Source organism: Ranitomeya variabilis, chromosome 4, assembly GCF_051348905.1.
Source record: "Ranitomeya variabilis isolate aRanVar5 chromosome 4, aRanVar5.hap1, whole genome shotgun sequence".
NCBI classification, from domain to species: domain Eukaryota; kingdom Metazoa; phylum Chordata; class Amphibia; order Anura; family Dendrobatidae; genus Ranitomeya; species Ranitomeya variabilis.
Window position 1 is genome coordinate 197,648,991 of NC_135235.1, and position 26,468 is coordinate 197,675,458.

Sequence of the window (26,468 nt, forward strand, 5' to 3'; positions counted from 1 at the left end):
CTAGCCTTCTATTGGCCGGTTGTGGCGCTGGTTTGCAGGTTTGTCTGAGCCGTAGCGGGGTTCATTTATTAGTTTGAATTGCTGAGTGAAGTTGCGATATTTCGGGCGCCGTCAGTTATACCGGTGCGGGTGTAAGTATCGGCCGGTGCCGGGACCGTGCACTCCGGGGCTGCCGGTGGAAAGCGGGTGTGTGACGTGTTTGTGTTCATTTTCAGCGTCCATGGCGGCTGCAGGCGGTGGAGAGGTGTACCCGACCTTGTGGGGCTTCAGTCCTGCCTTAGATCTCCAGACGCAGTGTAAGTGCGACACTATCAGGGGAGAGTGATAATCAGCCACATGGTGCACAGTGGGGTATGGCTGGGGGTCCTGTGTGCCCTCTGTATAAGAGCACCCACCCTGTCCCCCAAAATGGAGGGGTGCGCACCTGTCCCTCTCGCCTGCCCCAATCTGGAGGGTGCGCACCTGTCCCCACCCCCTCTCCCGGTCTGGAGGGGTGCGCACCCGCAACTGTCCCTCCCTCCTGCCCCAATCTGGAGGGGTGCGCTCCTGTGTTCCCCCACCTTTCCCTTCCCCCAGTCTGGAGGGGTGCGCACCCTCCTGTCCCTCCCTCCCGCCCCAATCTGGAGGGTGCGCACCTGTCCCCACCCCCTCTCCCGGTCTGGAGGGGTGCGCACCCGCAACTGTCCCTCCCTCCTGCCCCAATCTGGAGGGGTGCGCTCCTGTGTTCCCCCACCTTTCCCTTCCCCCAGTCTGGAGGGGTGCGCACCCCTACCTGTCCCTCCCTCCTGCCCCAATCTGGAGGGGTGCGCTCCTGTGTTCCCCCAGTCTGGAGGGGTGCGCACCCCTACCTGTCCCTCCCTCCTGCCCCAATCTGGAGGGGTGCGCTCCCCCACCAGTCCTTCCCTCCCACCCCCGTCTGGAGGGGTGTGCTCCCCCACCTTTCCCTTCCCCCAGTCTGGAGGGGTGTGCACCCACCTGTCCCTCCCTCCTGCCCCAATCTGGATGGGTGCGCTCCCCCACCTGTCCCCTCCCCCAGCCTGGAGGGGTGCGTACACCCACCTGTCTGTCCCTCCCTCCTGCCCCAATCTTTAGGGGTGCGCTCTCTGGGGGGGGTTGGAGGGGTGCGCTCTCTGGGGGGGGTGGAGGCGGCCCTTGGCTCTCTGGGGGGGGTGGAGGCGGCCCTTGGCTCTGTAGGTGTGCTCCAAAGGGCTCAAATGTTTCATTTGGGTCAGAATCCTTAATGTTCATCTCTGATATAACGTGTCCCTGTTCTGATATGCTATAATTATACAAGGATGCAGATTTTTTTTTTTTTTTTTTCTGCTATGCAGCTAAACACAATTCTTTCTTTTTACATTTAGGTTTGCAGAATACCCTTGAACACTTATCAGCTTGTGGCGATATACCGGAGCTGAATATTCTGCTGGTGGGATGTGGCGATGGGCGACATCTTCTGAAAACCATCTGCCAGGCACGTCGCTGGCCACAGAGGAGGCTTAATGTGAGGATCCTATAGTGCAGGGCTGCACAGATTCTGCCTCGTTGTCATCTTATTACCCTTTTTTTTTGTGGCTTTCTGATCTCTAAAGTATAGAGAAATTGTGGGGGGGGGGGGGGAAGCCCTCAATTCTGACATTGTTTTTTGGGAATTGTTTTTAAGCTGTACATTGTGTGGTAAAAATGAACTGACAAAATGATTCTGCTAATCAATATGATTAGTGACACCAAACACATGTCCAGGGTTTTTTTGTTTGTTTGTTTTTTACATTTTTGTGGTGAAATAAAACCAGCAGTTGGGGGGTTGTGCCTTCCGTGACCTGAAATGTTTTATTTCCCTCTTGATGGGGCTGTGTAAGGCCTTAGATTTTTGCAGGGCCATATTGTGTGTTTATTGATACCATTTTGGGATAGATATGACGTTTTGATCGCCTGTTACAGCATTTTTTGTGGCATTGCACAAAAAACATAAATGTTGGTGTCCTTGAAATGTTTCCCATTTACAGATTGGGTTAGTTAGTGGTGTGTGTGTGTGTGTGTGTGTGTGTGTGTGTGTGTGTGTGTGTGTGTGTATGCTTTTGTTTGTTTGTCTGTTTGTTTTGTTTTTTTGTTTGTTTTTTATGTATTTTGAGCACACTTTTCTGAATACGGCAATACCACATGTACATTTTATTTTTAATGGTTGGATAATGGATTCAAACTTGTTTTGAGATTTTTATTTTTCACTGTACTTATTAGTCCCCTTAGGGGACTTGAAGCTGCGATCGTCCGATCGCTTTTTCTATACACAGCAAGACTACGGTATTTCTGTATATAGTAAAAATGACTGTCTCCTTTGAAGCCTAGCCACAGAAAGGGTTTCATGAAAGCTCTAATGACAAGCATGGAGGTCTTTCAACAGAGATCCCTGGCTGTCATAGCAATAAACCAGAGACCCCACGATCACTTATAATCCATCTTTATAGTTTTCCTTGTGTAATATGACAATAAGCATTATATCTCTGTATACATGTGCCGTTCTTCTTTTCTAGTTCTTCATCATTGAGAGTGACCTGGAGCTTGTCGCTCGACAAATCTTGTTTTTGACTTTGGCGCTGGAAAATCCAGAACAAATGGGTTTACAAGGTAAGATTAGGCGACCTTCAGCGGGCCCCTGCCCGTCATAACAACTAATTGGCCCCCGCGATCCCATCAGCAATGAGGGTCAATGTGCTCCTGCAATCTGTCCTTTTAAATGGCTCGAGATCCAGTTTGCTGTGCAGCTGGTGTATATTGCAGGTCAATACGCCATATACCTGCCCCTGACTTGGGATTTAATATTATCTCCTGGGTCAGATAGTGACCGGAAAAAAAGATAAAGGAAAAAAAAAATCTCTCCAATTGGAAACTAATTGTGTGAAATCTGAATTGCAAATTCCATTCTATTTAGTGTTAAGATGTAAAATATAGATTGCCTGTAATGCTTTTCCTTTTTTTTTTTTTTTTTATTTCCCAGAGAAGTGCGAAATGTTTCTTGAGCTGTTTGGTAACAGCATGGTCCGTAGTAAGACTGCAGCGTACCTACAAGACAGATGTGAGCGGTTTATTAAATTTGTCACAGACCCCGAGTACCAGCAGAGGACCCTCCCTTTGCTGAATATGACCTCTATCAAGGTAGGTCCATGGTAGATTTTGGCCCGGACATGGTCACTTTCAAAAAGTCCCGTACGTGTGCCCATGTGCCTAGGACCTGGGTTTGAGAACCGGATCGGCTAAGGCGTTAGTATAATGGTGAAATAAATTCTCCATAAAACTGAGAAATACACAATGGTCACTCTGAGACCATTTAATGTCTCATTTCTATCATTTATCAAGCCATCCTGCAATCTATACTAGGCGATCAACGTATCACACTCCGTTCTGCACTTACTGGTAATTTATGGGAAGGGGCTCCTTTGTAGCTACTTTTTTTTTTTTTTTTTTTAATTTATTTATTTTTTTAAATTTGACACCATTAATATTTATTTACTCTCTTTTTATATGCCACCATCACATTTCACAGGACTTTACAGACATCATCACTTTCCCCATGGGGGCTCACAATCTAAATACCCCATCAGTATTGTCTTTCAGAGTAAACCTACACAGAACATACTCCTTGCAGGATTTGAACCCAGGACCCCAGCATTGTAAGGCTGCAGCGCCCTCCTATTTCTTTTGTCCTCTTTAGCTTATGGTGGCATCTCTTTAACATATGCATTAAAAAGGATTTCTAGTACTGACAATCCTGTCTCCATTCAGCATGTTTTTTCAAGTAAAATAACACCTAAGGGCTCATTCAGACATCAGATTTTCTTGCATATGAGAAGATATGACCTATTATTCTGATCCTTCGGTCGGAATCGGACATGTCTCCGTGATTTTCAAAAAATCTAAAATGGCCCCCATAGAGTATCACCGGTATGAGTGCTATCTATCTATCTATCTATCTATCTATCCCACGCGGCGCCATCCCCACATTCCCCCCCCCCCCCCTTAGATCTTATCGTTTACTGCAGAAAGCTCCAAATTAAGTCCCACAAATAAAACAAGTCAAAACTTAGCAAAAATGAAGAAAAGTATTGTGTTAAATTTAACTCCTCGCCTTTGTGTTTTCTCTTCATTCATTTGCACGTATTGATTGCGTCCATTGTTCCTCGGGCTCCGCTCCTCTTACTATCGCAGACTAGTTTGTTCCTTTCCAGCTTTGTTTTATTAATGAAGACTTTGCTTTCATCTTTTCATAAGAATGGACCAAAGAGGCTTTCATCAGCGCCAAATGGGGTGTTATTTGTTCCTAGCACGTCCAGTATATGACGAGGGTTCAGCCACTGCTCCCGAAATGCTTGTTCTTCGGGCAAAATACTTGACTGATACTCAAAAACCTTATGGGTGTAATTAATGTACCCATTGAGACTGACGCAGGTCTTGGGTTTTACACATCTTGCTCCTTAAGTGTGTTTAGATCTTGTAATCGGATGTTTCTAGGTTCCTGAAGTACAGTTATAAACACTTCATAAGACTTTAAACTTTTATTGATAAATACATCAAGTTTACATAAAGACTCAATATTTATAGTTGACCCTTTTTTACCTTGAGAATAACCTTTTAGCTTACACTGATCTTGACCCATTTTATTAAAAAAAACAAAAAAAACAAAATGCAATAGAAAAATACAGTAATGAATCCTAGAGTTGGAAGGGACCTCCATGGTCATCGTGTCCAACCTCCTGCTCAGTGCAATGATGGTGTCAGCCAGGAAACATCTACGATAATTCTTTTTGCTTTACACTTATTTTTTTTTTTCTCTGTACAGTTTAAAGAGAGGGATGTTTTGGAATATATCTTTAAGTTCTGGCAAACGTCTGAGGCAAAGCTCTTTCCTATCGAGAGGTATTGGGACGTGAAGAACCGTCAGCTTTTAGGCAAACGCTACGACTCCAGGAAAGGAGCCTATGACTGGGATTTAAACATGAAACTGCATGACCGCGGGGTGAGTTCTGCTGTAGTATACAGGCTTGTTGTTCGCTAGTTTATGTTCCCAGACACCTCTGCATGGTGAGAAGGATGGAAGCTGTCGCCTCTCAGCAGCTCATCCCCATTAAGTTCCACATGCCTGATCCTCCTTTCTCGTCAGTGGAAAGCTTTCCAGCCAATCCACAGATAAGGACATATTCAGCCGACACTGACCTTGTGTATGAGGCCATCTTTACATTGTGAAGGTCACACTTTTATGCAATGAGGTTGGATATCTTATTCATTGCTGTTGACGTGTCTTGCAGGCGGCCGTGATTGGGACCACGGAGTACAATCGCTGGCGAGAGAAAGGTGTTGCATTTATGACACGTGAAGGAACCTATGATGTCCCTAATAAGACTCTGGCTTCTCACATGACTGTGACACACGTAAGTATTCGGATATTATCGCCCGTATCCCCAGGGTTGTATATAGATGTATTGGTCATTTCATGTATTACTGTCTCACATCAGCCTACTAGACCCTAATAGACATTATTAAGAATAACTTCAATGATGTATTTCCTTCCAGTGACTTAAAGATATTCTTTAGAGCAAAGACGACCTACTGTTAATAACGTTTGTGTTAAAGGGTTATCACTTGATATAGTGGACCATTGATCGTTAGAACAAGATACTGAACTGTCGGCACCACGACTGCCCCAGTTCTCCATTTATTCCACTAGTCCGATTTCCAATGTTCAAAGGTTTTCATCTATCTTGTGGATAAGTGAGAGGTTTAAAAGTGTGCATGTGTATTAGGGGTATTCCCATGTTTAGGTTTTGGGTGCTTATATTGAGGGGTTTCCCAGTTTCATAAAACTCCTTTTCCCCCAACTGCACAAAAAAACAATCAGGGAGTCCAGTGGCCTGTGGCATCAATACGGACCGAGCATCTGGGCTTTCTGACTGGCTGCAGCACTGTTGATGTCATGGGAGACTTGGACCAGCAAAGGGTGAGTATGACTCTCCCTGAAAAATCAGAGGTAGAAAACCTAGTATCACCATTGATATAAGGTGGTGATCGCAACGCCTCCCTCCTCTGCACAGGACACTGAACGCGCTCAGTGCTTTTTCTGGCTGTAAACAAAAAATTCCTGACCCTGTGAATGTATAAAAATATAGTACAAAAAGGGAAAAAAAACTATGGTTAGAAAATGGTGTCCAAAGTTCTTAAGTGGAAGAAAAACCCTGAACATACAGTTAGGTCCATATATATTTGGACAGACAACATTTTTCTAATTTTGGTTCTAGATGTTACCACAATGAATTTTAAACAAAACAATTCAGATGCAGTTGAAGTTCAGACTTTCAGCTTTCATTTGAGGGGATCCACATTTAAAATTGGATGAAGGGTTTAGGAGTTTCAGCTCCTTAACATTTGCCACCCTGTTTTTTTAAAGGGACCAAAAGTAATTGGACAGATTAAATAATTGTAAATAAAATGTTCATTTCCAGGACGTCCCTCCTGACAGCACCACCAGGGGTTGTCCTTCTTATCCTTGATAGGGACAGGAAACACAGAAGAGGTTAAATAGCCCCTCCCCACCTCCACCCCTCAGTGTTTTTCCTGTCCCTATCAGGGACAGACGCAGAGGAGCGATGGCACGGCTTACCGTGCTGAAGATCCACGTAACCGGTCGAGCAGGGCTCCCGGAGCAGTCTCATCCCTCTCCCGAGGGCTCTGAGCAGGCGGTGCAGGGCGCCGCATAATTGCGCTGATACCGCTGGAGGTCCCTCAGCGCCGGTCGAGCTGTGCTCCCGACTTCGGTGCATCCCTCTTCAGAGGGCTCTGCACCTTTTTGCTGCACCCGGATACCGGCGGTGATTCTCCCAACCCACGCCGGAGAGCGCGCTGGGTTGGGCCTGCGGGGGGCGTGCCGCGTCATCAGAGCGCGCCGCGTCGTCAGGGGTGCCGCGTCATCGGGACGCCGCGTCATCAGAGCGCGCCGCGTCTCTGGCGTGCCGCGTCACCGAGGCGACGCACTGGCGTGTGTGCCGCGTCTCTGGGGCGCGCCGCGGCAGCGACGCTGTAACCACCAATGGGAACTTCCGGTGGCGTTCCCGGGCAGCTCTGGGGACGCCGGAAGCAGGCGTCAGGCTGTATTATAACAGCTGAAGAAAAGAATCCCCGCCCAGCAGCAGTGGGCGTCAGAGACCCGCAGTAATCACCGGCAGCTGAGCTCGGAAGGAGGACGAATCAGATGTTTTGAAGACAGGTGAGAGCCCTATTTAATCAGAAACATCTGACTGCACATTGTTCCTAGAGAAATGGAGAGTGCAGATCGTCAGGAAACCCTGTCCTCAGAGCTCGCCCCCGATCATGTAAGTTATACAAAGGGGGTCTGTATCACATATCATAACACAAGCTATAGGGCCTCTCTATGTCTATTGCAGGATAAGGGGATGTCCAACCGCCCAGCATCAGGCCAAAAGCGCAGGACAAAATGCCCTCTATGCTCCAGCAGGCTACCAGAGGGGCATAGCAAGAAAGTATGTGATAAATGCATGGCAGGACTTCTTAAAGGAGAACAGACTTCCCTCCTGGATAGTATTAAAACTATGATCAGGGAAGAAGTACAGTCCACAGTATCAGCGCTGTTGCCAGTCGATTCTCCCCGCCCTAAGAGACCTAGGTGGGAGCAGGATCTTAGTTCAGAAGAAGGGGAGCTTTCAGCCTACTCCGTATCCGATTCCATGGAGGGAGAACGCTCTTCAAATATCCTCACAGAGGAAAAGAAGAGATATCTATTTTCTTCTGAACACACTGAGACACTACTACAGGCCGTCAGAGATACCATGAGAGTAGAGGAGGCCACAGAACCCCTTACAGTCCAAGACGAAATGTTTGGGGGGCTCAGAGCTCGTAGAAGCAGAGTGTTTCCCGTAAATCGTCATATTCAAGAAATGATCTTAGAAGAATGGGGCGATGTAGGGAAAAAACTGATAGTCCCAAGAGATTTCAAATATCGCCTGCCCTTTGATCCAGAGGAGACCAAAATCTGGGAATCTGTTCCTAAAGTGGATATACCCGTAGCCAAGGTCTCAAAAAAGACCGCCATCCCTTTTGAGGATTCCTCGGGTCTCAAGGATCCTATGGACAAAAGATCTGAAGATCTCCTCAAAAAGGCCTGGGAGGCCTCGGCTGCTGTCATGAAAACCAATATTGCGGCCACCTCAGTTGCCAGATCAATGTCCCTGTGGGTAGAGAAACTTGAGACCCAGATTAATAATAAAACGCCTAGAGACGAGATTCTAAAATCTTTACCACTCCTAAAGATGGCAACAGACTTTATGGCCGATGCCTCGGCAGAGTCAGTGCGGTTTGCTGCAAGGAACAATGCTTTATCCAATGCAGCGAGAAGAGCTCTGTGGCTCAGATCATGGTCCGGCGATACACAGTCAAAGAACAAACTGTGTTCAATACCCTTTTCTGGCCTTCACGTTTTTGGTCCAGTACTGGACGAGTTGCTTGAAAAAGCAGCGGATAAGAAAAAGGGTTTCCCAGAAGAAAAAACCAAAAAACACGCCGCCCTTTCGTAGGTCTCGTTTCCATCCCAGACAGGACTATAGAGGAAAAGGGAAAGGTGGAAGATGGAGCTACCCGAAAGGTGGTAGAGGCAGAGGTACCTTTCAAGACCAAAAATCAAGATCTAATAAACAATGACGCCAATCTAGTGGGGGGAAGGCTTCAGTACTTCCTACAAGGTTGGCAAAACATCTCTCAGAACCCATGGATCCTAAGTTTGATAGAACGAGGATACAAAATAGAGTTCAGCCAAACACCTCCCAAAAGATTTTGCCTAACTCAGACCCAGTCTTTATCGACTCAGCAAAGACTTCTGAAGGATATTCAGGAACTTATCCAGATAAAAGCCATCATTCCGGTACCCCATGCCCAAAGGTTCAGAGGACACTACTCGAGTCTATTCTCCATAAAAAAACCAAACGGAGAATTCCGTACGATTATAAACCTAAAACCTCTGAATCGGTCAGTTACTTACAAACGATTCAAAATGGAATCTCTCAAATCTGCAATACCTCTAATCCGGGAAGGTTCAGTAATGAGCACATTAGACCTAAAAAGTGCCTATTATCAGGTTCCCATCTCCGCCTCACACCAACAGTATCTCAGATTCGCCATAAAAGACCAGGGCCAAATCCTGCACTATCAGTTCACATGTCTACCTTTCGGCATCTCGTCTGCTCCCAGAGTATTCACCAAACTCATGGCAGAAGTGATGGCGTTCTTGAGAGAGAAAGGGATACTTACCGTCCCTTATCTAGACGACATCCTGCTCATAGCGGACTCTCCACAACAGATGGAAGAGAACTTATCAACAACTATTTCACTCCTGGAAAAGCTAGGATGGCTAATAAATTTCAAAAAGTCAAGCCTCAAACCCGAAACAAGGAAATCATTTCTTGGGGTAATCCTAGACTCAGTTCAGGAACATACGTACCTCCCACTTCACAAGCAGGAGTCATTCAAAAAAGAAATCCAAAAATTACAAAAGCAAAAGCAAACATCCATAAGGAAAGCCATGCGAGTATTGGGCTTAATGACCTCTTGTATTTCCAGCGTCCAGTGGAGCCAGTATCACTCAAGACCCCTGCAGCAAGAGATCCTCTCGCTTTGGGACGGCAGGGACGTAACCCTGGACAACAAAATACGATTATCCCTGGATACAAAAGGTTCACTGTCATGGTGGACCATAACAGGAAATCTCGGGAAAGGAAGACCCTGGAGAACATCTCCGTCGGTAAATATCACTACAGATGCAAGTCACAGCGGCTGGGGAGCACACATAGAAGGGAATTACTCCCAGGGGACTTGGCCCGTATCCGTACAAACCAGGTCTTCAAATTACAGAGAACTAAGGGCAGTCTGGGAGGCCTTAAACGCATTCCAGGGAAGGTTAAAAGACCAACATATCCGTGTCTTTTCAGACAACTCGACTACAGTAGCCTTTCTACTTCACCAGGGAGGTCCAAAGCATCGTCACTTACAGGACCTATCGAACACAATATTCTCTTGGGCAGAGCAGACCGTCAGATCAATAACGGCGATACACCTGAAAGGAACCAAAAACCAGGTAGCCGACTTCCTAAGCAGGCAGAGACTATGTCCTACAGAATGGTCCTTAAACGACCAGATCTTCCTCCAGATAACCCAACGGTGGGGCTTCCCGGAAGTAGATCTATTTGCCTCAGGGAAGAACGCAAAGACAAAAAGATTTTTCTCACTAAACCCAGGAGACAGACCATCGGGAATAGATGCGCTAGCTCAGAACTGGGACATGAAGTTGGCTTATGCTTTTCCTCCATTGGCCCTAATACCGACAGTATTGAGGAAGATTCAGGAGAGCCAGACATCAGTTATCTTGATAGCCCCATACTGGCCCAAAAGGAGCTGGTTTCCTCTTCTAAAGAGCATGTCCTGGGAGGATCCAATCCATCTACCAGCGGTACCAGACCTTCTGTCTCAAGGGCCCCTAGTCCATCAAAACCCGGGCCTTCTACAGTTAGCGGCATGGATCCTGAAAAAGAGATCCTAAGATCAAAAGGCCTCTCAGAAGCAGTCATTGCTACTATTCAAAACAGTAGGAAACCGGTAACTGCCGCAATATACAGGAAGATATGGAAAAAGTTTTGTTCTCAGAGTACAGTTCCTGTATCGGTCTCTCATGGTCCAGATATTCCAAAAATCTTAGACTTCCTCCAGTCAGGTTTCGATAAGGGACTAAGGCCTAGTACACTGAAGGTACAGATCTCGGCCCTCAGTTCCTTCTATGACTTCCAACTAGCCTCCCATCCTTGGATAGTGAGGTTCGTCAAGGCCATTCAGAGACTTAGGCCTACAATTCGCAGTTCAGTGCCTCCCTGGGACCTAAACTTAGTGCTAAATGAACTTTGTAAAGCACCTTATGAGCCATTAGGTCAGGCAGACCTGAAAGCCGTAACACTTAAAGCCCTTTTTCTAGTGGCAATAACGTCAGCACGTCGCGTTGGTGAGATCCAATCTTTCTCTATTAAACATCCATACTTAAAAGTCCAGGATGACTGTATCATCCTTAAACTAAATCCCGGGTTCCTTCCTAAAGTGGTTACAGACTTCCACAGAAGTCAAGAGATTGTTCTACCTACATTCTGCCAGAACTTCAGTAATGACAAAGAGCGATTTCTCCACGCTCTAGACGTAAAAAGAACAATTCTACACTACTTGGAGATTACAGATAGCTGGAGAATTGACTCTAACCTCTTCATCCAGATGACCGGGAAAAACAAGGGGAAAAAAGCATCCAAAGCTACTCTAGCAAGATGGATTAAATCTACCATCACGGCAGCCTATATCTCGGCAGGAAGAACTCCTCCAGAAAGTCTCAAGGCACATTCGTTGAGAGCAATCTCAGCCTCATGGGCAGAAAGCGCTGGGGCTTCTATGGACCAAATATGCAGAGCTGCAACATGGTCGAGGTCAAATACCTTTTGTAGACATTATAAGTTAGATGTAACTGTGAATCAACAGACTACATTTGGGAGGAAAGTCCTCCAGGCTGTAATCCCGCCCTAAAAAATAAAGGAGTTATTTGGTATTTCTCCTGGTGGTGCTGTCAGGAGGGACGTCCTGGAAAGTAGGAATTAGTCCTACCGGTAAGTATGTTTCCAGGAGTCCATCATGACAGCACCCCTTATATACCCTCCCTTGAGTTCCCCTCTGATATGTGATGTAAACATGGGAAGAAGGGAATTTCAATAAAATAGAGTTGCATCCATCCTGGTGTGGTACTTGGAAAATCACTGAGGGGTGGAGGTGGGGAGGGGCTATTTAACCTCTTCTGTGTTTCCTGTCCCTATCAAGGATAAGAAGGACAACCCCTGGTGGTGCTGTCATGATGGACTCCTGGAAACATACTTACCGGTAGGACTAATTCCTACTTTCTAGTACTTGGTTGAAAACCCTTTGTTGGCAATGACTGCCTGAAGTCTTGAACTCGTGGACATCACCAGACGCTGTGTTTCCTCCTTTTTGATGCTCTGCCAGGCCTTCACTGCGGTGGTTTTCAGTTGCTGTTTGTTTGTGGGCCTTTCTGTCTGAGGTTTCGTCTTTAACAAGTGAAATGCATGCTCAATTGGGTTGAGATCAGGTGACTGACTTGGCCATTCAAGAATATTCCACTTCTTTGCTTTAATAAACTCCTGGGTTGCTTTGGCTTTGTTTTGGGTCATTGTCTATCTGTAGTATGAATCGACGACCAATCAGTTTAGCTGCATTTGGCTGGATCTGAGCACACAGTATGGCGCTGAATACCTCAGAATTCATTCGGCTGCTTGTGTCCTGTGTCACATCATCAATAAACACTAGTGACCCCGTGCCACTGGCAGCCATGCATGCCCAAGCCATCACACTGCCTCCGCCGTGTTTTACAGATGATGTGGTATGCTTTGGATCATGAGCTGTACCACACCTTCGCCATACTTTTCGCTTTCCATCATTCTGGTAGAGGTTGATCTTGGTTTCATCTGTCCAAAGCATGTTCTTCCAGAACTGTGCTGGCTTTTTTAGATTTTTTTTTTTTTTTTTTTTTTAGCCTTTTTCTTCTTGATGCTTATGAGTGGCTTGCACCGTGCAGTGAACCCTCTGTATTTACTTTCATGCAGTCTTCTCGTTATGGTAGATTTGGATATTGATACGCCGACCTCCTGGAGAGTGTTGTTCACTTGGTTGGCTGTTGTGAAGAGGTTTCTCTTCACCATGGAGATTATTCTGCGATCATCCACCACTGTTGTCTTACGTGGGCGCCCAGGTCTTTTTGCATTGAGTTCACCAGTGCTTTCTTTCTTTCTCAGGATGTACCAAACTGTAGATTTTGCCACTCCTAATATTGTAGCAATTTCTCGGATGGGTTTTTTCTGCTTTCGCAGCTTAAGGATGGCTTGTTGCACCTACATGGAGAGCTCCTTTGACCGCATGTTTACTTCACAGCAAAACCTTCCAAATGCAAACACCACACCTCAAATAAACTCCAGGCCTTTTATCTGCTTAATTGAGAATGACATAACGAAGGGATTGCCCACATCTGTCCATGAAATGGCTTTGGAGTCAATTGTCCAATTACTTTTGGTACCTTTAAAAACAAGGTGGCACATGTTAAGGAGCTGAAACTCCTAAACCCTTCATCCAATTTTAATGTGGATACCCTCAAATGAAAGCTGAAAGTCTGAACTTCAACTGCATCTGAATTGTTTTGTTTAAAATTCATTGTGGTAATGTCTATAACCAAAATTAGAAAAATGTTGTCTCTGTCCAAATATATATATGGACCTAACTGTACATATATTTTGTTCCATCTGTGCTTGGAGCAGTTGTCGGTGTTCTTTAAATCCATCCCGGCCCTTTTCTCAGCAGTAATAAAGCCTCTCTATTTCTGAAGTCCTTATCAGTTTTGTGATTAGATTTACTTGGAGACATGGATCTTTCTAGAGACAAAATTATCTTCATTAACTAGGAAACCGAGGCTGATTATCAGGCCACTTCAGCAGCTCTGTGGGGCCCATTAAGACGTAGCAGCTTGTTTATCTGCTGAACTAAATATATCGCACTTTGCATTCATTTGAATGATTGCTAGGAGTCGTGAGGATGCAGACGTGCCGAATATTCCAGCATGCTCCTGGCAATATTAGCAGACTTGTCTCCATCTCTGAAGGAGACTCCTTTGTATGCATCATTAAGAATTTTGGTCACGTGGACATGGTCGCCTGTACCATGATGGCCACAGTCGCACCTTCTTACATTTCTGTAGCTAAATACATGCCAGCGGTGACACATTTTGTGCAGTCTGTAGTGATGAGCGAATGTGCTCAGATATGGTGTTATCTGAGCATGCTCAAATGTTAATACCATGTTCGAGTCCACGCAGCTGTTCAATAGCCGCAACACATGCAGGGATTTCCTAACAGGCATTTCCTGCATAGGTTACGGCTGTTGACCAGCTGCGGGGACTCGAACATAGAGTAGAGTATCTTCAGTGTGCTCTAATACTATTAGCACTCACATATGCTTGGATAACACCTTATCCCAGCACACTTGCTCATCACTATTCTAGTATTGGTTTTATACCCCTGGCCAGGCTTGGACTGGCTGTCCCGGGAGCCGCTGACGTGCTGTGAAAGCATATACTCGTCTACAAGACCTGCTGCTATTCCAAAACCCTCCACCCATGACCCAACTGGTGTCCTCCCTTCCTCTTATGGCTTGAACGGACTCATTAAAACTCCTGTCAATCTGTGGCCATATCTGTAACAAAATCATCACCACTGCAGTCAATGATTTGCTGCAGCGGTTATGTTCCACTCAACACTGAACATCTGATCTCTTTGCTGTCTTGAAAACTTGTCTTGTGCGGGAGGTTAGCCCCGGCTTGCACGGGAGGTTAGCATTTCCACTCGGTCTCATTTAGCAACCTTCTTGTTGGGTCCTAGAGATGCGGGAAGGTGCAAGCTCGAGGATACTGGGGGGATATTACCACTGGTCCTTACATAGCGTATGGGATCGAAACTGAGGAGAAGAGCTTGTTGAAGACTTCTAATGGTGTGTATACAAAGGTAGGACATGGCTTCCTTACATAATGTATATATTTTATTTTTTTTATCATACATCATCTTATTATGCCTTCATCTATCTTTTTCATTATGTAAGATTACTTTAATGTACTCTAAATCCTACAATTTGTGAAACCCTGCAGTGAAATGCTTTTATGGGAATTTGAAAGAAAAAATGCATAGTTAATTCTTAAATTCCTATTGAATAAGCAAATCACTATAATACATTTGTGTAGAATTAAGTGCACAAAGATTATCCATCTAGATAAAACAAACATAATTTGCTAATTAAATCACTTTATTTTTATTTTTATTTTTTTTTCCATTCTTGGTCAACCCCTTGAAATGTGACATACAAGTCTGGTGGAGGTGTATGGAGTCAGGGCAGGTGCCGGCTGTGTCATACATGCGGCAGCGACTGGAGATTTGAGTATTGTGATCCCAGCTGGGTTCCCAATTTTCCCGCGATCGCTCAATGACATAAAACATTGGTCCTGTCCGCATATAACTATTTAGAATGTTTTGCATAATAGTCATAGACTCTGCATAAAAAAGGAAAAGATGGTTTATTACCTTTGTGGTCGCCTGTATTCGCAATACTGAATGAGAGTTTTGTATTCAGTTTATTAAACACTGACACTTCTTCTTCCCATACCATGCGATCTGCAGGTGGAGATAGGAGCTACTGGGTCTGAAAATAAATAAAATACATTCAAAGTATCTTTGCAGAAACTAAGCAGAATTCACCCTGTTACAGGGCTAATATGTCAGCCCCAGTTACAGGGGAAATCTGCAACAAAAATTGATTTAAATAGTGAATTTGGTTTCATGAATTTATCAGGGGGCTTAATGAGTGAACTAGGTGCATAAACATTTCTATGGACTAGGAAACTCAAAGTTTCTTAAAATTTGCATCTTGTAATTGTGCTCTTGCAGGGTCATACAAAGAAAGTGTGAAATTCCCTTTTTTTTTTTTTTTTTTTTTTTTATACATTTTTCTTCAAATGCCTTCCAACAATAAATAAATTGGGCCCAACTTATTTCAAAACAAAAGGGGAAAAAATTGTATACCACTTAAGAACAAAAATCGAAAATATTCCTAATCCTGAACGTGGGACGATTTCTTGGTTTTGGACTGCTTAATGAAGTGCTAACCAAGACGACCCCTCGTCCTTATGTACAGACCTCGACTTAAAAAATAGCTGTCCTCTTTAAACGTAGTTTTGGGAGCCCTGCTTTTTAATACTATAACTGGCGGATTTCCTTGGGTAAAGAATTACTTGGTTCCAAAGTCTTTATTTGGGTTTTCCAAAGATGGCCGTATCACTGATTTTTGCACTTTTTTTCTTGTATTTTCCCATAGACTGCTCAAGACTTGTCTCAACACAACATCACCTCAATGTTTCACGAATTGATGACTGGACAGAAATACTCAGACGAAGAGAAGATCGCAGAAGAGCGCAGTCCTGCTGGCCAATCTACTATCCGAGAAGAGGATGAATCCAAGGAAAAAACAGCTGAGAATGTGGAGGATGAGAAACATGGTGATGCTACAAGTAAGACTCAGACTCAGATCAGGTCACACTAGAATGAACTGCATAACGCCCATGTACAGGAACTGAGCTTTACATTTTGATTTTCTAGATTATCTCCAGGTGGACAACGTGGTAATCCATCTCCTACCTCTTAGCTGGGTGAACGATCTTCATCACAAGAGCAAATTCCTTAATCTGTTCAACATTGTCTCTTTCTCCTGCAGGTAATCCACCGAGCTGACATTGGCATAAAATCCAATATTCTGATAATCAGTTATTCATTAGATACATGGGGTCCGATCAGTGATCACCAGAACTGGCTTGTCCTAAATTCCCCGTAGGAAAGGTGGTGCGCCCCTATAGACTGTGATGGGAGCTGTAACACACGGGCTGAATTCTCACTGCTCCATTCACATTACTGGGTTTGGGACCCCAAATCCTGCTCATCTGTGGTGGGCCACACAGCGGGACATCCAGTGATCTACCGTCCAATGATGATTGCCACTGTAATACCACTTGACTGTTATGTATGGAGTCTGTAACATGGTCTCCCTGCTCTCCAGAATTGTGGGCATATAGGAAATGCTACAGACGTGATGAATGACTGTATCCCTCTGTTTTAGCATGGTTCACCACCTGACTGCAGACTACAAGCTGATCACAGCCAGGAAAGCGACTCTGATCATAGAATTAACAAAGTAAGTTTATTTTACTTGTCTGGAGATTATATTGTCGGGACTCTGTCTTATGGAGGTGGTCGTGAAATACACGTTGCCTCTTCGGTGCACACTTTCGGCGTGCAGCATTGGTATCCCAAGAAGGACAACCTAAACATGCAGTTAGTATCCTGTCTCTAGATAACACTTGTGGGTTAATTTTATTACAAAGAAATTGACCCTGAGGTTTGAGGTTATGATCCTCTCTGGAGAGGGGTGTTTTTACATTTGGAGTAGGTAGCACAATACATAAGATGACTACAAAATAACAAATGTAAATGAGGATAATAACAATACTTATGGTATTTGCACCTTTAATGGGTATATCCGGGGCTTTCTGAAGAACAAAAAACATGCCTAAGCCCTAACTTGCAGGTAGTTGCTACTTACCTGCCTGTTGTGCCAGGTGCCATTCTTCCCCAGCACAGACCGCTCCTGCCAGATTCCACTGCCTCTGCTGATGTCGCATTGACAGAGCGGCGGATTCTTTTTTGTTGACAGGACAGAACTTTCCACGTTTTTCGGCAACCTAATTGGGGGAGCTGGCTATCAATCTGAATGACGTCGGAAGTCCCGCCCTGTCAGAGCCGAAAAGTTTGTCGAAGAGGCAGCTGAATCTCTGGCAGGAGCAGTCTTCGCCGGGGAGAACTTCCCCTGGCACAACAGGCAGGTAAGCAGCACCTACATGCCTGTTAGTGCTTAGGCACACTTTGTTTACTCTGTCACCTCATTGGGGGACACAGGACCATGGGTGTTATGCTGCTGTCCACTAGGAGGCGACACTATGCATAATCTGAAAAAGATTAACTGTGGCTCCTCCTCTGCAGTATACACCCCTGGACGGCGTCAGCCTTCTCTAGTTTTTGCTTAGTGTCGCATAGGAGGCACACCTAAGATTTTTTTACTCCGTTTTTTTTCCGATGGATTACAGATGAAGAAAAGTGGGTCTCCTGTGAGACTCCCGGCATGGCTCCTTCCTCGGCCCCCTATTACGGGGTGCCCAGTTGAAGTAGAGATGGCTATTCCCTATGTTGCTCCTTCCCCAGTCCCTCGGGTGCTGGTTCGAAGTCAAGACTCCCCCTCCTTCCCCAATTCCTCTTGGTTTCTGGGTTGAGGTCGAGGCGAGGATAAAGGCCCCTGAAGGTGACAACAGCACCCTCCCTAATCCCCCTCTGGGGGCATTAGGTTGAGACGCCTCAGGTAGGGCCTGTACAGGCAGCACTTTGCAGCTCCCAGCAATGGGCCAGCACACTGCGCCTGCATCCAGGGACCCCAGCCCAGCTGCGGGCTCCTGTTGGGGCCGGGGGGAGTGCAGGCAGGCATTGCACAGACACAGGGCTCCCTGCGCCCCTGTCTCTGCGGCAGCACCAGCTCTATCACTGCCAGATAGCTCAACCCTCAGGGACGCAGCAGACCGGCAGGTAGAACGCATGGCTTGTTCAATTTTCAAGGCCACAGGGGCATCCCTGGCTCCCGCATTTGCTTCAGTTTGGGCTGCCAAGGCCATTCTGGCCTGGGCCAAAAATTTACAAGCTGGCCTCCAAGCATCCGCTCCTGAGCTGTCGGACCAAGCGGTTCAAATAGCAGTCGTAGCAGATTACATGCTTCATGCAGCTCTGGATTCAGCAAGGGGTGTAGCGAGGATAGCATCAAACGCCATCACAATTCGGCGTATCCTCTGACTGCGGGAATGGAAAGCCGACGCAGCCTCAAAGAAGTCCCTCACGCACCTCCCCTACCTCAGTGGGCGACTTTTCAGTGAACAGTTGGACACGATGATATCCAACGCCACCGGGGGTAAGAGTACCTCTCTTCCCCAACTGAAACCTAAACGCACTTACAAGAAGCGTAACCAAACTCTATTCCGATCCTTTCGGAATTCTTCGGGCTGGTCCCTCTCGCGTCCAGCACAAAATCATAACCGTTCTCCACGCAGGGACAACTCGCGATCAACGCAAAGGTCGGACAAGACCTGGCAGTCAAAAGCAGCCCAGTCTAAACCCAGAGGAGGAAAATCTCAGACTTTCTCCTCATCATGACTCACGGACCCCGGAAGACACCACACCCGTAGGCGGCCGACTTTTGCTCTTTCATCAAGTCTGGCTGCCTATTACAGAAGACAGGTGGGTCAGGGAACTAGTGTCTTCCGGATACAAAATAGACTTCACCTCCAACCCACCGGACCGATTCTTCCTCTCTGTCCCCCAAAACCACCAGCCAAGGCTCGTGCCTTCCGGCAAGCGGTCTCCTCGCTTTTTCAAGCAGGAGTCATAGTACCGGTCCCCACGGCCGAGCGCTTCCGAGGGTTCTACTCCAATCTATTCGTAGTCCACAAGAAAGGAGGCAGCGTGCAGCCCATACTGGACCTAAAACAACTCAACAAATACGTACGGGTCTGTCACTTCCGCATGGAGTCCCTTCGGTCCATCATTGCGTCCATGGAGGAGGGCGAATATCTCGCCTCCATAGACACAGAAAACGCATACCTGCATATACCGATTGCACCTGCCCATCAGAGATTTCTCAGGTTCACAATCGACCAGGACCACTACCAGTTCGTGGCTCTCCCGTTTGGACTCGCCACGGCTCCCAGAGTGTTTACCAAAGTCATGGGAGCCACCATGGACGTCCTGCACTCCAGAGGCATAGTAGTCGCTCCATACTTGGACGATCTACTCATCAAGGCTCCCACCTTCAAGGACTGCGAGCTCAGCGTCTCAATCACAATCGACACTGAGTCGCATGGGCTGGTTAGTCAACCTTCAAAAGTCATCACCAACCCCGAGTCACTCTGACCTTCCTGGGAAATGCTATTCAACACCTCCAGGGGTCTAGTGCTCCTTCCCAGGGACAAGGCACTGGCTCTCCGTCTAGGAGTTTGCACCATCCTCCGCAAACCCCTTCAATCTCTCCGGTTTGCCATGAGTCCTCAGCAAGATGGGGGCAGCAATAGAAGCAGTCCCATTTGCCCAGTTTCGCCTCAGGCCTCTCCAACTAGCCATCCTCAAGTCCTGGGACAAGAACCCTTTCTCTCTCGACAGGGAGTTCTGGCTAATGTCGTCAACCAAGAGGTCCCTGCACTGGTGGCTCAAGCCAACCTCGCTAGCAAAGGGGAAATCCTTTCTCACAAGTCATTGGAAAGTTCTGACCACCGATGCGAGCCTCACGGGTTGGGGTGCAGTGCACCTACACCACAGGGCATAGGGCAAGTGGTCCCCAGTGGAAGCGACCATGCCCATCAACATCCTGGAAATTCGTGCCATCCTCCTGGCTTTGAGGGCCTTTCATCACTTACTGGCAGCCTCTCACATCAGAATACAGTCGGACAATGCCACGGCTGTGGCATATGTGAATCACCAAGGGGGGGGACCCGCAGTACCCAGGGGATGCGAGAAGTGTCACATATCCTCCACTGGGCGGAGGACACAGGGTCGGTTCTCTCGGCGGTCCACATTCCGGGGTGGACAACTGGGAAGCAGACTTCCTCAGCCGACAAGAAATAGACTCGGGAGAGTGGTCTCTCCATCCCGAAATTTTTCGCCAGATCTGCCATCGCTGGGGGACCCCGGATGTGGACCTAATGGCATCCCACTTCAATGCCAAGGTCTCCAACTTCATGGCCAGAACACACGACCCGAGGTCGCTCGGAGCAGACGCTCTGGTTCAGGACTGGACCCAGTTCCAGCTTCTGTACATTTTTCCACCTCTCCCGCAGATATATCCAGAGTGGTGAGGAAGATCAAACAAGAGGGAGTTCCAACCATCCTAATTGCACCGGACTGGCCCAGACGCACATGGTACGCCGACATCGTACAACTTACTCAGACGCCCCCTGGCGTCTCCCCGACCGCCACGATCTTCTATCACAAGGCCCGTTCTACCACCAGAACTCAGGGACTCTCAATTTGACGGCGTGGCCCTTGAGACCTAGGTTCTAACCCAGGCAGGGCTCTCGCCGGACGTCATTGGAACCATGATCAGGGCACGGAAGCCAGCCTCTGCCAAGATCTATTACCGTACCTGGAAAGCTTTCTTTCCTGGTGCGAAACTCGTGGCCAGACCCCACTCCCTTACTCCCTACCCAAAGTACTTGGTTTTCTCCAATCTGGTCTGGAGGCCAGGCTGTCATTGGGCTCGCTTAAGAGCCAGGTGTCAGCCCTCTCAGTGCTTTTTCAAAGGCGCGTTGCTACCAAGCCGCAATTAAGGACTTTTCTTCAGGGGGGTTTCCGATTGGTTCCCCCCTACAGACGACCACTAGAAACGTGGGACCTCAACCTGGTCCTGACAGCATTGCATGAACCACCCTTCGAACCCCTTAAGGAGGTCCCGCTCCGCCTTCTCTCCCAGAAGGTGGTTTTCCTGGTGGCAATCGCCTCGCTACGCAGGGTGTCTGAACTGACAGCACTCTCCTGCAGACGGTCCTTCCTGGCTTATCACCAGGACAAGGTAGTTCTTCGTGCGGTCCCATCCTTCCTTCCGAAGGTTGTGTCCAACTTCCACCTCAATGAGGAAATTTCACTACCATCCCTTTGTCCAGTTCCGGTTCATAGGGTGGAGAAGGCTCTGCATACGCTTGACCTCGTCAGGGCATTGCGTATATACAAGTCTAGGACTGGGTCCTTCCGGAGGTCTGATTCTCTTTTCCTCCTTCCGGAAGGCGGCAACAAGGGTCTGCCAACTTCCAAAGCTACCCTTGCCAGGTGGATCAAATCCACCATACAAGAGGCCTACCGCCTTAAGAATTCTCCTCTTCCAGCCGGTATTACGGCACACTCTACATGGGCGGTAGGGGCCTCCTGGGCCATTAGGCACCAGGCTTCGGCACAACAAGTGTGTAAGGCGGCCACTTGGACTAGCCTACACACGTTTACTAAACACTACAGGGTTCATACCCAGTCCTCAGCGGATGCGAGCCTGGGTAGACGTGTTAGGCAGGCGGCGGTGCCCTAAGTATAGGGGCCTGTCTGCACAATATTCGTCCATTGCTTCCCACCCAGGGACTGCCTTGGGACCTCCCATGGTCCTGTGTCCCCCAATGAGGCGAAAGGGTAAAGGAGATTTTTGTGTACTCACCGTAAAATCTTTCTCTTAGCCTCTAATTGGGGAACACAGCTCCCACCCTGTTGCCCTTTCCGGGCCGTTGTAACTGAGTTCTCATATTGTTTTCTTGAGCTCGTACATAGTTGCCCTCTTACAGGCATAATTATGTTATTCATGTTACGTTCCTCCTACTGCACTACTTTTTGCACAAAACTGGAGAAGGCTGATGCCGTCCAGGGGTGTATACTGCAGAGGAGCTGCCACAGTTAATCTTTTTCAGATTATGCATAGTGTCGCCTCCTAGTGGACAGCAGCATAACACCCATGGTCCTGTGTCCCCCAATTAGAGGCTAAGAGATTTTACGGTGAGTAAACAAAAATCTCCTTTTTCAGACAGTCCCAGATATTCCCTGTTAAATGGAGTCACAATGACTGTTCAAACCAATCACATGCGCTCGTCGCTCCCATGGCATAGCCAAACTGTGCAGTGCAGCTTCCCACCCACCTGTTTTCCATCTATCTTGGCCTTCTGAGATAAATGGAAAACGAGTAGTTAGGAATGTGCACTGAGTGGTTTGGCTAGGTCATGGGTGCATCGAGCACCTGTGCTTGGTTTGTAAAGTCATTTTGTTCTGATACTCTTTACAATCCTGTTGCCATTTCCTACTGCTAGTTAACTAGGAATAATAATAATAATAATAATAATAATAAAAAAAAGGCCTCTAGTGTCACGGCTCTGTGGCTTGTTATATTTCCCATGTACAGCAGTGGACTTCATGAACCAGGCTGGTTTTCGAGTTTTGTATTTTGTTCCTAGGTTTATGGTGGATCTCCATGGGGACAAGGTTAAAAGCTATATATCTATAATAACGAAAGTTGCGGAAGAAGCCGGATTTGTGACCACAGAAGACCTAGACTGGAAGAGAGATTACGTTGCCAGATTTGAGCGCCTGGACGATCGTGACGAAAACCAGAAAGCAGCGTAGAAATATTTCATGCCGACATGTGAACTTTACTACTCCATCCAGATGTACAGATGTATTACTACTAGAGCGGGCTGTCCTGTTATACTGCAATAGACCAAAGAGATCTGCTGGCCACCTAGTATCTGTATGATGCAGGTAGCAAACTGGCCGGCAGGAGCAGCCAAGAACCTATATGGCTTTATGCCAAAGGTTCTGGTATTTATCTAAAATTCCTGCTCATTAAAGGGATTTTCCTACCAATGAATCATGGGATTTCTGATAAATTTGTTTGCTGGGAGCCCCACACTGAAGACCCCCACCATACAATCTCCTCTCTGGGCTTGAATGGAGTACAATGCGATAAGTAGATTAGGACCTTTATCTTAAAATCACTGGGGGGTCTCTGGTGGGACCCTGGCAATCAGTCATTTATAACCTATCCTGTGTACAGATATGCATCTTTCCTGGGAGTGGTCTTTAGTAACAGGTTTGTCCATCCACTTCACTCCTTAAGGCCCCGTCACACATAGCGAGATCGCTGCTGAGTCACAAGTTTTGTGACGCAACAGCGACCTCAGTAGCGATCTCGCTATGTGTGACACGTACCAGCGATCAGGCCCCTGCTGCGAGATCGCTGGTCGTGTCGGAATGGCCTGGACCTTTTTTTGGTCGTTGAGGTCCCGCTGACATCGCTGAATCGGTGTATGTGACACCGATCCAGCGATGTCTTCACTGGTAACCAGGGTAAACATCGGGTTACTAAGCGCAGGGCCGTGCTTAGTAACCCGATGTTTACCCTGGTTACCAAAAATAACAAACAGTACATACTCACCATCTGATGTCCGTCAGGTCCCTTGCCGTCTGCTTCCTGCTCTGACTGCCGGCCGGAAAGTGAGAGCACAGCACAGCAGTGACGTCACCGCTGCGCTCTGCTCTCACTGTACGGCGGCACTCAGAGCAGGAAGCAGACGGCAAGGGACCTGACGGACATCAGATGGTGAGTATGTACTGTTTGTTATTTTTGGTAACCAGGGTAAACATCGGGTTACTAAGCGCGGCCCTGCGCTTAGTAACCCGATGTTTACCCTGGTTACCCGGGTGCTGCAGGGGGACTTCGGCATCGTTGAAGACCGTTTCAACGATGCCGAAGTCGTTCCCCTGATCGTTGGTCACTGGAGAGAGCTGTCTGTGTGACAGCTCTCCAGCGACCACACAGCGACTTGCCAACGATCACGGCCAGGTCATATCGCTGGTCGTGATCGTTGGTAAATCGCTATGTGTGACGGGGCCTTAAGCCCCCACTAAGCAAGGATTTAGGTCCATAACTTGCTACACAGTCCGGTTCATATAGGGCCCACAATGCCCGGACTGACTCTACATCCCCTGACTTGAATGTACAGCCTCATAGGCATCATTGAATTTGTTTGTTAAGGTCCGGAGACCTATGGTCAATACACGGACCCTAAAATATGGCTGGCTTATACTGATTTCCATCCTAAGTTTTAAATCAATGTGCTGAACTTCTCCAGCAGGCAGAGAACATGGTCAACATGACCTCTAACTTTAAAGAGCCAGCTTCAGATGGCCATTGATGTCCAACAATTTGGCCACATTGTCGGAAGAGGGCAATAGCAGACAGTCCTTAATAAAATACACTGATTTCATTCATTTTTCCACCCACTAAGCAGAATCTACAGTCTGTGCTTATTCTCACCCCTGAGCACAGAATTGGTATGTGAGTTATCTATGATGGCCCCATCAATGGTCTCCTTTTCTGCTGGATAACAGTTCACTGGATATTGGCCTACTGGAAGCGGAAGCCTTTGTGGAAGGTCACCATCAGTGAGACCATTGTTTTTTTTTCCTTATGTCACAGGCTGGCACATGGATAGGTTCATCTACTTTGAGGATCCTGAGGGTCTCTGCCCACAAGTTTGACATGGAGGTAGACGCACATTACAGGTTTTGAGCGGACCTCTACTTCTGTATTCATTGTAATTTTCACTTTTTCATTTGTTCTTCTGTATAGAAATGTTAGTATGACAACCCACAGCAGGAGCCGGCTGTAATCTTTCTGTGGAGTGTCTATATTATTACTAAGGTTTATACTAACCGGCCATATTTATCTCATTATTTATTTAATTTTTTTTTTTTTTAACTAGTTCCTTTTCAAGTTTTAAGTAATAAATAATTGTGAATCGTTCATACAATGTGTACACTGTGTGTCTCAATCCAAATTGTTTCCATCATTACTTTAGAGTCCATAAATAAATGTAACTTAAACCTGATGAGGCTGGTGTACTTATTTCAAATATCCACATACAGAATGGCTGTACAATCCTGATCTAGAAATGTGTACTTTGAGATCTCTAGTTTCATTTAGCTGGCCTCAGAGTCCAAGCGTATATAGTCTTTGCCCATCCAGATTGACTGACAACTGAAGCTTGAACTGAGCAGTGAGATTCCACAGCAGCAGTGAGGAGGGACACTGAGGAACTAAGGAATCGGGCTAGGTGGGTGGAAGGCAGTTCAAAATTTCAGAAAAGGTTGTACAGCTATTCTATTGTAAGTACATCAGGCTCATCAGATATAAGATCCGTGTAATATTGTATTCAGTTTGAATTGGGTAATCTGGTCATGGGTCAGTTTAAAATAGTCAATTACATTTTATTTTATTTTTTTTCCCCACCTCTAAGTTAATTGTACCTTTGGTATAGTGAAGTCATGTTCTATTTAGCAATGTGGTGAGTTCCCATGCTATTCCGTAGCACTAATACCTGGTAACAGTTATACTGGATCGACGCCCCATCAGACTCTAGTGCCCAAAACCTTTAAAGGGAACCTGTCACCAGGTTTGGCCGATGTATAAGATACGGCCACTATCTACAGCCTTCTATAATGCTGTAGATAAGCCCCTGATCTGACCTGAAAAATAAGTTTTATTATTCTCACCTGCAGGGCGGTCTGGTCCATTGGGTGTTGCCGGTCCGGGTCCGGCGCTTCCCATCTTCTTATGATCGCCGCCCTCCTTCTTGCTTCTTGGCATCGCACTCCAGCGCAGGTGTATTTCTCTGCCCTGTTGAGGGCAGAGCAAAGTATTGCAGTGTGCAGGAGCTGGGCCTCCTGACCTTTCCCTGCGCACTGCAGTACTTTACTCTGCCCACAACAAGGCAGACAAGTACGCAGGTGCGGGATGCCATGAAGCAAGCAAGAGGCCCGGCGATCATAAGAAGATGGGAGGTGCTGGACCTGCGACACCCATCAGACCGGACTACCCCTGGTTAGTATAATAAAACTTTTTTTTTTTTTTTTTTCAGTCACCCATGATGGCACCACGAGAGGGGGAATCCGCCCTTCAAGGACAGGAAACCTTCAAGATAAAAAGGCAGCTCCTCTCTCCACATCAGTTGGTTTCCTGTCCTTGATGGGGAATCTGGAAGATAGAAGATTATGCCTGGGATGGATGTGGTTTCGCATTTGGTCTGCGGCATCTGTCACCAGGTGCCTGTAGTGCCTTGGAGGCCACGATTTTCGTGCCCTCCCTGAGTGAGCGTGGGCAAGCTACATGCCAGGCCATGA

At 46.8% G+C, this 26,468-nt stretch overlaps 1 protein-coding gene across 2 annotated transcripts; it reads left to right on the forward strand.

The window, feature by feature from the left end:
- The first annotated feature begins 5 nt into the window (after positions 1-5).
- On the forward strand, positions 6-23,154 carry DNAAF3 (dynein axonemal assembly factor 3). Of its 2 annotated transcripts, XR_013214565.1 has the most exons (13): positions 6-131; positions 216-296; positions 1,362-1,501; positions 2,529-2,622; positions 2,993-3,150; positions 4,832-5,008; positions 5,298-5,420; positions 14,514-14,636; positions 15,997-16,189; positions 16,278-16,392; positions 16,792-16,866; positions 17,386-17,554; positions 22,742-23,154. XR_013214565.1 is itself a non-coding variant. In XM_077259566.1 (12 exons), exons 2-12 carry the CDS (start codon positions 221-223, stop codon positions 22,908-22,910), a joined length of 1,443 nt encoding a protein of 480 aa, XP_077115681.1. In that variant the 5' UTR covers positions 6-131; positions 216-220; the 3' UTR covers positions 22,911-23,154. The 2 variants fall into 2 exon arrangements, 1 of the variants encoding a protein (XP_077115681.1); XM_077259566.1 differs by lacking the exon at positions 17,386-17,554.
- Positions 23,155-26,468: the final 3,314 nt, after the last annotated feature.